The sequence below is a fragment of the Idiotropiscis lumnitzeri genome, chromosome 3 (assembly GCF_059441095.1).
Source record: "Idiotropiscis lumnitzeri isolate Australia: NSW breed Sydney's pygmy pipehorse chromosome 3, RoL_Ilum_1.0, whole genome shotgun sequence".
Lineage (NCBI taxonomy): Eukaryota > Metazoa > Chordata > Actinopteri > Syngnathiformes > Syngnathidae > Idiotropiscis > Idiotropiscis lumnitzeri.
The window spans coordinates 31171221-31184918 of record NC_142393.1 but is presented as its reverse complement, the minus strand read 5'-3'; the positions used below and the strand labels follow the sequence as shown (position 1 = coordinate 31184918).

At 41.3% G+C, this 13698-nt stretch overlaps 1 protein-coding gene across 1 annotated transcript in view; it reads left to right on the top strand.

Moving 5' to 3' along the window:
- Nucleotides 1–3049: 3049 nt before the first annotated feature.
- Nucleotides 3050–13698, top strand: part of creb3l1 (cAMP responsive element binding protein 3-like 1) — a 34720-nt gene continuing 24071 nt past the window's right edge. Inside the window, exons 1-2 of the mRNA XM_088292101.1 lie at nt 3050–3363; nt 13400–13532. Coding sequence (XP_088148227.1) covers nt 3256–3363; nt 13400–13532 — 241 coding nt within the window. The 5' untranslated portion in view covers nt 3050–3255. The remainder of the gene's footprint in view (nt 3364–13399; nt 13533–13698) is intronic.

The following is a 13698-nucleotide window of genomic DNA, read 5'->3' as shown; positions in this document are numbered from 1 at the left end:
ACGGCGGGTGACTTTTTGGGGACAGGAATAATGGTGGAAGTTTTCAAGCAGGAGGGGATGACTGCTTGAGCCAGGGAGCGGTTGAAGACCCTGCAGAAAACATGGGACAGTTGGTGGGCACATGCTCTGAGGACCTTGCCTGGTATTCCGTCGGGTCCAGTAGCTTTCCTGGGGTTGATAGCCAGGAGCGCGCGCCTCACATCGTGTTCCTCTACGGTGAATGGGGGGGAGTTGAGGCGGTTGAGGCATGAAGTGCGGGGGTGTGACGGTTGGGGCGAGTCAAAGCGAGCGAAGGAGCAGTTAAGCTCCTCTGCCAGCGATGCACTCGGGTCTACGGAGGTCGTGCTGCTGTCTCGGAAGTTGGTGATGCTCCGTAGACCCTGCCACACCTCCCGTGGTCTGTTGTTGGCAAGGTGGGCCTCCAGCCTCCTCTTGTAGTTTGCCTTGGCTAGCTTGATGCCTTTGCTTAGGTCAGCACGAGCCACCCTGTACTCGGCTTTGTCGCCTGACCTGAAGGCAGCGTCACGGGCCTCGAGTCTGAGTGTGAAATACACCTGCGCGACGTGATCACATAAAAAATGGTACAAATAAATCAGTTGTCACATACCTGCAAATATACAATTGATCGAAATGAAAATGTTAAAATATTCCGCCTTATGTGGAAAAACATTTGGATCTAATATCCATCCATCCATCCATCTTCTGTACCGCTTCTCCTCACTAGGGTCGCGGGGGGGGGCTGGAGCCTACCCCAGCTATCTTTGGGCAGTAGGCGGGGGACACCCTGAACTAGTTGCTAGCCAATTGCAGTGCAATTGGATCTAATAGTCAATATTAATCAAAATCATTACATTCACTAGCAAACATGGCAGATAAGTCATTGTTCATCAGAGCACCCACAGTCATTGTTTCGTAAAATAAAATGCACACCTGTAGCAATCTCACACACGCACTCATAATATAAACACAGCAAACTTTGTTTGGTTTATGTAAAAAAAGGATTCATAGACTTGTGAAGAATTACGTTCGCCCATCAATGATGGGCTTTGATCTGAATATGTTTGAATTTTATTTCATGAAACCCTGTCTGTGGTTGTTACCATAAAGAACAACGCATGCATTCACGGCCACGCTTGGTCACCCCACTGAATACTACGCCCATTCGAATGTTCACCCTTATCTCCTAAGCACTCATTCACTCTAAAGTCTCGCACTATGTCACACTCCAGTATGTAGTAGTCCCCTCTCGCTCTGTTTGGCCATTCAGAGAGCCAGCTGACTTTCTCCTCATTGCCTATCACATGACCACCATACCTGTCATATCACACCGGCACATGAAGCTCTCCAACTAGTTTTTGATAATAATGTTTTTTTTTTATTTCAAACTTTTTTAATTGCCTTTTTTATACATATTTTCAAAAAAATATCCATGGAGTATAGTTATTGCATTGCTTTGATATTTGCGCTTTCTGCTTAAATTGAATTTTGGTCTATATTAACCTGTTGAATGACCATCGATGCTCACCACTTATAAGGAGTGGTGTGCAGATTCGGGCTGAGACTGCAGGGTGAAAATAAAAACATGCACTTGCGTCTGTGCGACCGGTGGAAAATTTTACAGGCACAAACGGAAAAATTTACCACATTTTCTAGCATTTTGCCCGCAGTCTCAATCCCTGCTTGGAAATGCCTCGAGAATCTTTTTCCAGACGAACTGAGGTCAGTCACCATTTATTATTAGGATGCTACTTTTTGAGCTCTTGTAGCCTAATCGAGTTTGTCTGACAGGTACTATTGAAATGATTTGGAGCTTGGGTGTGGCCAGTGAAATGAACACTGGTTAGTCACAGGTAACTTGTTATTCACCAACCTTTTCACAATGGCAAGGGCAAGGCAATTGTATTCATAAATCCCCTTTCACACACAGGGCAACCCAAAGTGTTTCACACAACCAAAAGCACATATAAATGCATTTAACACAACAGCATGAAAAATGGACTAGATAGGTTTCAGCCTGAATAAATCAACATTTTAATAAATTGCATTTTGTATTTGGGTTGTCTTAAATATTTGAGTGCAATATTAATACAAAATCAGACCTCAGGAAGCTGGGAATTCCTTTGTCATGGCACCAGGTAGCCCCCTCTTAGCCCCACAACAGGGCAAGAGAAAAAAAAATCACCTGGGGAAGAATATAGATCGATAAGAGAAGGGGCCGTGGATGGTCATTCATTCATAAAACTGGTAGCCCTTTTGCATAATTAAATACACAAGAAGTAGCTCTCAGTTTCAGGAAGGTAGGTGACTCCTAGTATAAGTATGAAATAGAAGGAAGGTGGTATTTTTGGTTTGCGGGACTTGGCGTCATGCACAGACGCATGATCGAGGTTCAACACCATCTCACATGTGTTGCCCACGACATCATTGGAAGGGGCAAGCTTGCAGGTTACCTGCCAATGTCATGCACGGACCCAAGAGATGCTATTTCTCTTTCTGTAATGTCGGCGCTTGCACCGCCCTGATTTTGATGCAAGGATTGGATTGGAAAAGACCCCCATCCCACAATGACGCAAATGCCCTCTTATGCCCAATTCTACCTGTGTAAAGTCAAGCAAAATACCATGAGAAAGAAAACTAAATCCATGCGCACAGTTAAACTGCTTTGAGCTAAACTAACGCTCGTCAAGAAAATATAGGGCCCAAAGATTCAGTCACTTCTTAGCTCCACCCTAGTCACCGTGGTAACAAAATCCATACTCGCCATTGACCCAACAGCACCTGCTGCAGGAAGAACGCTTTCTGGCACACTTGCACCCACTCAAAACAGACTAATTTTAGTTTGATAAGAAGTAGGGTGTGCAAAGCTTCGATAATTCTTGTTCCTTGGGATATCACATGATGAAAACGTCGTCGCAGACTTGAATATTCTAAGAGGCATAACATTTCTCGAATTAATTAACTGTACGGTTCTGTTTGGGCGTGTGCGCCACATGACGCCACGTGGGCGGGGCTTGAAGGATATTCTACAGAGCGTGGGAGAGACAGCGCTGCGGTTGGAAGACGACGACGGAGCTCGGCTCTCTCGCAGCTGGATGGAGGCAGACGATCTTGCCCGCACAGATGTGAATTGTCGCAGCCCAAGTCCAGTGACTGACTTGCGTCCTCCACGGACGCTGATATCGCGGTTGCACACATGACAGACGTTTTTCAATGAATTAGTTCTTATCGACACGTGCGCGGTCATACGCTACAGAGATGGAGTCTATTTTAGACACTTTAACGGCCGATAAACTCTATCCACCCGGAGGCAACAACCTGTTGGACCTGGAGGAACTCAACGACGGAGATTTCCTCACTAATGTGGTGAGTCACACACGCCGCTCGATCACCGACATAAATAAGTGCGCCTGCCGTCTGTCGTGCCTTTGAATTGCCTTCAAAGCAAACGTACCACAGCTGGATGTTCCACCCGAACCCGGACCTCGGGTCACAGATCCTGATTGACATCCGCTGCCGTTACCTTTTGACCTTATGCGTGCGTACGTTCGTGCGTGCGGGTGCGTGTGCGTCAATACTAGTTAAGTAAAAAACGGTTAAACTTAGCCTTTTAATGTGTAAAACTTCAGGGAAACAATTGCATTCGAAAGGGGAAAAGATAGATGTTTAGTTGTTTTTCATGTTTTTAATTGTGCCCTATGGTTATTATTGCAGCAGCTTATTATTGTCAATGTTTTATGTGTTCTGTTGTATATTTGTTAATGTTTTAATGTGTTCTGTAAAGCGCTTTGTTAGAGCCGCAGCTGTTGTTCTGTATAATTATAGATGTATAGTATTGTATGTATAGTATCTGCCATGAGTCATTTAGACTAGGAGGAATACAAAGAAGAAGAAATAGTTGTCGTGAGAGATTAAAGGTGTTTTTGCTTACATTGCAATGGGGAACATTTCTCCTCATCATCTTTATTATCACCACAAAGATGCTTCTCTATCTTCCAAGCATTCTAATTGACTGGATGTATTTCACTTCACAATCAAAGAATCTGTGGCGAACCACTCAAATGAGGATTTATAAACACCAAAAAGGTCTCACATTTGTAATTGTCAGCCTCAAGTGTAGATGGGGAGGGAAAAATCACTCTCAACACAGGATAATCACTGCGGCTACTCTTTCAGATACTACCTTGTTGTACCTGGTGGTGCCAGTTAAGGGTTGCTAATTAGCCAAGCACATTTGTCATCTTCTTGTCATTGTCACTTTTGAGAATACACAAAGAGAAATCACAAAATGAAACACACACGCTAACATTAGCTCCTTGTGTTGGTGGGCCTTAGCTCTGGGCAATTTAATAATATTAGTACTCTATTGTCTCCACTTCTTGCAATAGCTGTTTTTATTCACATCTTCATTAAAATGCACATTTTCCCCTTAATAACCATTTACTAAGACATAAATACTGGACACCTTATTCACTGCATTGTTGTTGTTTTTCACTGGTTCACTTTCTGACTGGAGGTGGCACGGTGTCAATCACCAGAGACGATGGTTAACTAGTCACACATGCATTCACAGAAACAGAAAAGTCTTCAGTGCACAAAATATTCATGTATGAAGAAATGTGACCACAAAAACAGACCATGAGGCACCAGTGCGACACCTGTGCTCACTGTGCAGCCGCCATCCACTGTCTGTCACTGAAAAACAGCACCAGTACCCAAAATCTGCTTCCTCTGTGACATCACACACTTTATCAAAGCTGATGCAACACAATGTGACAAATTGAGTATCATGCTTATTATGTTCTAATCGTAAACGAGCAATAGAAGCGTGTGACAAGAAGCACATTCCGGCCAATGCGTGGCATTTTGTGTGATTCAGCGAAAAGCCAAGGTACATGTGACCCAAAACATTGTATCTTGCTGGGCGTTGACTAATAGGATTTTCATTTTTATTTCAAGACAACTAATTCATATGCAGTTAAATTTGTATTGTTTCACAGGCATTGTTCAAAGTTCAACAGTTAGACAAGATTGGAACATTGAAGGTGTGTGATGTTGATTATGATAAAAAAAAAAAATCAGGATCGGCAAAAATTGGGCTCAGCCACACTCCTAATAATCATTAAGCATCTTTTATGTTTCTATAGTGGCAATTTATTTTTAACCAAAATACCAAAGCCTTTTCTCACAAAAACTTTGAAGTTGAACACATTATTGTTTCATAAATAAATTCTTTGCATTTTCTTACGTTCTTAGACACAAATTTTGGTTTTCGTGGTGGAATGTTATGTTTGCGTCACTGATGACGTAACAGTTTACTTGCCTGACTTCCCTTCAGGCAAAATGGGGATTGACTATGTGAGTGTGAAAGTTCATCTTTTGCTGTGATGAGAGTTGCTGTCTGCTCTTCGCCTGAAGTCAGCCGGGTTAGGCTTCAACTGATCGAGGCCCTGATCACAACAAGTGGTGTAAAAAATGCATGGATGGATGTTATCTATGATTCATTTTGTCACTCTTTAATGTTTCCAGCAAGCAATGTGTAAAAATGAGACTTTGGTCTCCTGTTCAAAATTGTCAACTATTGAGAGGTCATCAGGTTGAGAGTCAGCATTAAAACACTTCCGACTTCCAATGCTGGATGGTCTCTTTTACAACAGCTAAGCACTCTACATAGATGCCTTGTACATCATTAATAGTCGATAGCCCAAAGCTGATATCTTAAATTGTTATCTTTTCTGACCAAATATTTTTTTTGACTTCTGATTCCAAATCTAGTTATCCCACATTTTGTTGTGTATGTCATAATATGGTGAGGCGAAACGTCATTTTTATTGTTTCAGTCATAAAGACCTGCTGAGGGGAAATCATAATTGCAATGTGGCCTGTGACAAAACGAGTGTGTCACCCCTGCTTTATACTGTGTTCTATTGTGATTTTTCTTTTTCTTTTTTTTCCGCTACTCCCCATTCAAACCCTGCACTCCAGCTGTAGTAAGACACACCTATCCTATTTGCATGCTCACTTCGGATTGGCCATGCAACTGGAGGAGGAATGCGGCAGGCATGCTGTGTGTGCGTGTGTGTGCGTGCGCGTGTGCGCGCGCGCGTGTCCCGTTTTCCTGAGAACTATAGTTGACTTTAGTCTCCACATTAAATCGAGTGAAGCTAAATGCAGCCAAACCACTGTAGCCACATGAAATCAAATACAGACAGACAGCACTGGCTTCGTCTTTAAACTTTATGGCACGATAGCATTTTCATTTTAAACTATCAGAAAATCATCGGGATGATCAACTAAGTCCATCAAATGCTGGGACTCACAATTCATGAGCCCAAATGTGATGTCACACAAAGCCCGATTCCCCCTTCCGATCAAAGTTAGAAAAGGCCCAATTATCAGAAGTCTCTAAAAGATGATGAGATATGGGATGTTTTGGAACTGAGGTGCTCAAACATTTTACACCAACTGCCAACTCAAAAGATACTTAGGTCTCCAAGTGCCATCATAATGACTAACATTAAATTGCAGTCACGTAGTAGGCCTAAGTAAGTGTAACTTCAAAAAGAGTATATTTGTTATTTAACCATTATTGAACATGAGTCCTTTCCACACTGCATTTAGCAGTGTGCAAAAAATTCTTGGAATGGAGGACGTCGGATAAAACAAAAAATGTCGCATTCAAGATCGGCCGCGTGACACATCAGACAAGTGGCGTTGGATAGGAGAGGAGTTGATTGAGAGTGATTTCGGGCAATTTTGGAGCACTTATTTACACCTAACGGCATGACGACAATGGAGGGACCTTTAATAAATGCAGTAATACATCTCAGTGTTCCGAGTTTTGGGACACATGTGGGATGACAGACAGTGACGTGCTTCGGAAGACATTGTTTCCTGCTCAGCCGGAAATATACCGCAAAGCAGTCTTGGTGGAACTGTAGCTGAAAAGATGAAACTTTTCAAGTTCCCGGTGGGCCATGAGTAAAGGATACAGAATTCCCTTTTTTTTCTCTGCTGCTCTTCTCCTCTTGGGCTTTCTTTTGCAACAATGGAAGACACATCTTAGAGGTGGGGTCTACTTCTCGTTTAAATTTGGCAAAAGCCACTTTTTAGTTCTTGGTGCTGCTTTGTCGGCACTTCCAAATATTGGCGTGCTGTTAATGGGTTGGTGACCCTTTCTTAAACTGAGTGAGTGTTGTGCGAAAGGTTCTTTACACTCCTTTGTAATATAAGAAAAAATGACTTAAATAATGATTGTATTAAAATGTATCGCACCTAAAAACTCTGATAAAATTGTACTTGAATACATTTCCAAAAAACTAAATTTAGTCAAAGTGTAAATGTTTTGTATTGAAAGCCTTATTTCACTTTCCCCTTCTCTTGCATCTCTGCCCAAACAAATGCATGCGGCGGCATGCCAAGGCATCTTCATTAAAAGCATAATTAAGCATCATGATGGAGTATTGCCAAAAATGAAATGTTACCTGTTTGTTGTTGTATTTATTGCTATGTACAATTAATTCAAACACAAGAGATGCAATTTGCTTATTTGATGATGCTTATGGGAACGTCACATTGGCACAAGTGGTTGCAGCCTGTTGAATTAGAGAGCTTTTCCAATTCCTGCATGCATGCTCACGATGGCGATAGTCATTTCCCAGGAATTGTGTAACTTTTTCTGTGATCTCTTATACGGTCGGTTAAAAGCTGTGACACGTAGGCTTAGGGTTCGGCTGTCAAATAAGCCTCCAGTAGGAAGTTTTGCACAGAACACCAGAATTAAATAACAGGCCCAGAAAGTGGATCTGTGAGCAACTCTGCATGGATACTAAATGTTTAAGTTTTAGTCAGGTCAAGATAACTTAAGAATTAATAACTAAAACAATATTTTGAGTCAAAAGAAGGGAGCAGAGAAGGATGATTTTCTTTTTTAAAATGTCATTTGAAAAATACTCTACTGACTGGTCATACAGATTATTTTAACATGGACAATATGACAAAAAGTGTTTTATTTTGTTGTTGTTGTTTTTTTTATAATCATTTCAAACTGTACCTCTAATTAAAACCAACCTGTGCTTAAAAATGTACTGTAGTATTTGAAAAGTAGAAAAAGTACTTTACTGGATTCAAAAGAATCAATGGCAATTTAATACACGTGCCTTTGGGGTTGATTTTAAAAACGTTTCTTTCAATATTAACAGCACCGCCGTTTCCTGGAAGAGGAGAAGGTTGAACCTGCGTGAAGTTGGCCCCCCACTTCTCGCAAAAATAGGGGGAAATAGTTTGTTTTGCTTGTGCTGCGTTTCCCCCTATTTTTGCGAGAAGTGGGTGGCCAACTTCACGCAGGTGAAGGTCGAGCAGTCATTTGGAAATTGTAGTCCTCTTAATGTTTGTCACACAGTGTCATCATCAAGCAGCAGCCAATAAAAAAGACCTAGCGAATGACGTTGCTCCTCGGAGACAAGTTTGTATGTAGCGTTAACTTGAATGGCTCACCTGCTCTTGACATTGAACTCAGCCTGAAACACAATTTTGGGTAAAAAGTGCTTTTCTTTTTTGCTTCACACGTGGAAAAAATATATACAGTCTAGAAAAAAAACGGTACACCCAGGTTTTTAATATTTCTCAACAGGAATTCAACCGACAAATCAACTTTAGAAGTTGGCAACTTGGCAAACAAGGCAACCTAATTTTATTTCAATTAGGGCGCATGCATGCATGCCTGCATCTAACTTGAGAAGCATTATGTTTTGAAATAATATTTTTGTTGAATTTTCACTGCACAATACTTACCATTATCTTTTTTAAATATTGAACACTTGTGAAACACTTGAAAAAAACTAATGCTAAAATGAAAACTAAACTAAAACTAATACAAACTAACAAACATCGCCATAAAAACTTGTCTCCAGGGCACGATAAAAATCATGTCAATCTTGCCCCACTTTAAATTACAAATTAACATCAACTAATCGCTCATCTAAGTTAAGGCTGCTCTATGTGGCCTTTGTGTTATTAAGTTGCCGAGGGCTACTCATGTCGGGTGCAAAATTTTTGAATTGGTGTTAATGCAAGCAAGTGTTGGTGTGACGCAATGGAAGTGCGATAAATGTTTTGTGACAAAGCATTGTTAATTACAAGTCGAACTGCACTTTTTACATTTGTAATTACAGCTAAGCATAAGCCTAATCAGCTGTTCCTAGCCGCTCTGTTTCTTCCTTGCTAATGAAACGCAAGCATGAGAAGAAGCCCTACGAGTCCAAGCATTTCCCAGCATAGAGTGCTGTGTGAAGAAAATGAAAGGTCCACTGATGACAGTTGTTCTAGCAACAAGTGTTAGAACTAACCCCGTTTGTATTTGGATGCTTCTTGTGGTTGACATAACAGAGTAATCACACTGCATCACTGAAGCATTTTGGGAACTTCCAAAGATTATAATGATCATGTTGGACTGTGGTGCAAAACAGGCTGAAGTCTGCAATATGACAAGGCAAAGACAGATAGGAGACATGCAACTTGAGCATTCACAGAGTTTGGATGTCCGATCAATGAGGCAGTGACATTGATCAGCAAAATTAGAAAGATTATATTAGATGCTTTATATAAAAATGAACACATTAAATTTTTCTTTGACATACTCTGTCATGGTCTGCCTTTTGAGTTTGATTTTTCTTTTTCAAATTTATGTTTTGCCTTTGTTTGTCTGTCTGTCTCATTCGGTTATTGGGTCCTCCTGTGCTTGTCATCCCAGGCCCTACTGTTGCCCAATCACATCCCTCCAAGTCTTTGTGTCTCTTCCACATCCCTCCCCCTTGTCTTGTCAGTTTGTCTGTATTTAGTTCCCTGCTTTCTTTCAGTCCTCATTGATTCACAGTCTCAGTCCTCCGTCCTGTTGGTTCTACTTCCACACAAACCGCATGACCAATGTGTAAACTACTTTCAATAGATAAAGTTGCGCTCATAAATTATGTAAACTGTTGAGAACAACTGTAGGAATAATATATATATGATTATATCCCCTATTTTTGTTTCAGGAAAATTCACACACATTTTGGAGTTGTTACTGTATATAAATGAGTCTTGGATTAACTGAAATGATGAAAATGTCCTGGAATGTTATTCATGGCAGCAGAGTTGAACTTGAATGAGTCTTTTGGAGAATGCACTCTTTGCTCCTGTACAGTGTCATGGGGAGGATGCCAATGATATTTCATGATTGAGAGCAAATTGCTCAGTGATCTCTTCTCACTAAATGTCCTCTATGTGATGGTAATGGACTGAGTGCTGGCCCTAATTTTCCCGAATCATGGCCCAAGTAGGTCTATATAGTTTTAGTAGTGTTGGGAGCTTGATGATTGCTGCTGCTCTGGTCCAAAAAGTTGTCAGCTAGCTCAGTGTACTTCATCTCCTGTCCATTCTTAATACACCTCCACCACTGCAAAGACGTTTGAGTACTTCTACTGGTGACATGATCCAGAGTCGTAATAGAAGTCTTTAAAACGAACAGAAAATGAGACACACTCTTCCTGACATTGCCATGAGTTCATTTTCTGGTTCTTCATCATCATCAAATGGTAAGGTAGATTACCGTCATTGGCACAGTAAAGAGGTAAAAAAAGAAGGGACTTGTGGGTCTCTATTTTGGTAGACTGGCGCCTGTGTTCTCGGCATAAATGCAAGCGAAACTTCATTTTCATGTCAGCGTGAGTGTAGTCAAGCGTTTTGGGACCTCTCTTGGCGCTCAGGCACATGGAGTTGCCTCTACCCTACCCTCTATCAAAACGAGTGCATTGTCATTTTCTTGCTGGGGCAATAGTAGTTCAGTTTGAAAGGTTGTTAGACACGCTACGCTTCACTGGGCTTTCCTGCCTCAGCTCACTGCACATCTGCATAGTTAGTTGCTAAAAAGTAGACTCAATTTTAGACTCGCTAAAAGGTGCAGGTGGCGCAATGTGATTTTGTTGTGTTTGATGGAGGTGCGGGCAGCACGGTGGGTCAACAGGTTATCACAATGGCCTCACAGTTCAAGGGTGCAGGGTTCGATTCCGGCTCCAGCCTTCCTGTGTGGAGTTTGCATGTTCTCCCCGTGCCTGCGTGGGTTTTCTCTGGGTACTCCGGTTTCCTCCCACAATCCAAAAACAAGCATGGCAGGTTGATTGGACACTGAGTGTCAGCGTGGATGGTTGTTCGTCTTTGTGGGCTCTGCGGTTGGCTGGCAAACAATTCAGAGTGTACTCCGCCTAATGCCCGAAGATAGCTGGGATAGGCTCCAGCACCCCTCGACCCTTGTGCAGAGAAGCGGTACAAATGATGATGGATGGATGGAGGTGCAGGCAGACAATTCCGGTGCTTTGCGGACATGAATGGGGGAAGTCAACGGATTTCATTCATAAATATGACACCATCGCGGGTGTAGAAATAATTCATTGAACGGACATTCTAATCTTAAAAATTGTTTAACAGCATCCCATCATTTTCATACAAAGTATGTGTATGAAAGAAAATAAATGAATGATGAAAATTCCACCCATGCACACAGACAGACTGCGCACGAAAATAGGGCCGCTGGAATTAATCCTTAATTTATTTACTGCCATTGACTGCTAAAGAGGTGATTAAGAGGGTGTTCAAAGCGCAGATGCTGAATATAAGATTTGCATGATTTCTTGCAGGACAGCGATCCGACCAGCGGATTTTTTTTTTCATTTAAAATGTAGGGTTTTGCTAATTTTAAACATCTGTAACAATTCTGTACTATTGAAATTGATGCTTTCTCACTAAAACTAACAATTCCATGGTGTCACTAACCTTCTTCATTAAATTTCATTCACTTCAGTGTCCCTGGCGCTGATGCTATTCCCCCAACAGACAACTACAAAGTTGATTGTACTTGCACCAAGGATCTCCAACATCTTCCTCAACACATTGATGGATATGAGCTTCCTCAACAAATTGCCTTTTTGTACCAACGTCCACGTTAGTATTCTATACCAGTCTGTGGTTCAACGTAGCAGGATGCTGTACAGTTCTGTATACAGTTACGTCAATTACTTTTAACGTTTAGTCATTGGTATTGAATTTTTATAGATGTATGTAGCGTACGGAATAGACCTGCAGAGCTGCTTTGTGGTTACTAGCAAGCCATTTGAGCACACTGAGACCATAGTTCATATGAAAATAACATGAATCCATATTAGCATGCAGTGACTGTTCCTGCTATTTTTACACATGAGCTCACGCTTGTTTCCTGGAATCATACATTGAAATCAGTCTCAATTCAAAACCTCTCTGGATGCCCGTAAAGTCCGAGCACCGCACTGTCCCAGGCTTCCAGAACATCTCAGCTCGGTGACTCATATGAGTTTAGGATGAACACGTGTTGTATGTAATGACATCAACACGTGTAAGTGGAGGTGATATTAGAGACTGTTTGACTCAGCGAAAAAAATGCAAATTCATGTTCATGCTCTACAAGCACTATGGGTGGCAAAAGTTACATTTAATATGAAATCCATGAATAATTGTCTTTTATCTAGAATCTTTACAGGTAAACTTTTCATTCAGATCTATTGAACTGTATTCAAAATGTAAGGGAGCAAAATGTCCTACATAAGGTCAACGAATGAAATGCGAATAAGACAAGATCTGACAGAGATTTAAGAATCTGAATGTGGTCAAATCTAATTTCCTTGCTGCCCAATGCACAGTCTGCAGCAAACCAGAATGAAACTTGGTTGCTTTTTTGCGTCTAGTCTGCTGTAAAATATCCCCATACTGTAAGACAGGACAAAACAATGGTAAAATTTATAATTGGGAAAAATAAAATTTTACTTTTGCGTATATACAAAGTATACCACTGCTGTGGTAAAGAATTTTCATAGCTCTAAAACCAGCACACTTTAGGAAAACCCCCCAAAATTGGCACATTTGTAGTCATTAACAATACATTGACCATGTTAGCAATCCATTTTCAACACTTTAGACTGATCAGTACATTTTCATGTAAAAATAATAGACCCACATGGGGACTGACCAATAGGATTCTTTGGGAAAACTGACAACATTTGGACATTGTTTCCTCTCGACAGTGACAGTGCGCACAAATGACTTTGAGTCTACATCATACTGTAAGTCTTCCAGGCGGCTGCATATCTTGTTAGGAATTTGACTTCAGTGAACATAAATTAAAAAAATGGCAGCTATAGTTGCTGGTGAGTCTGCTTCTTGACTACTGTTGATGTTTACTTGAGCAAAGCACCGAACCCTCAGACCGAGCTCAAGAGGTGCAGCACTGTAAAATAATACTATATTTTCTTACACTTTCCCTTCACTTGGCATTTGAGTGTCTGCACAGCAGCTGTCCCACCTTCTTGAATCCATTTGTAACTTTTTTGTGTTTCAGCCTTTCTCAGGTGACCAGATGGATGACTTCAGCAGTGAATTATTCAGCAGTTTCTTTGAAGACCACCTGCTGGACCGCCCCCTGCTGGCAGACAGACATTCTTTCCTCCACATGGACATCGACAGCAGCCCAGGTCACCATCATCATCTTGAACTTTGACACATAGTTGATCCTGTTGTACTGCAAAAATGGCAAACATATAACTCCTCAGTGTGAGTGATTCTTTCGGTGTCCTCTCGCTTGCTGCCAATCATGGCTTGAAGATATGCTTTCAAATGGTTTAAATCCAAGACACACTC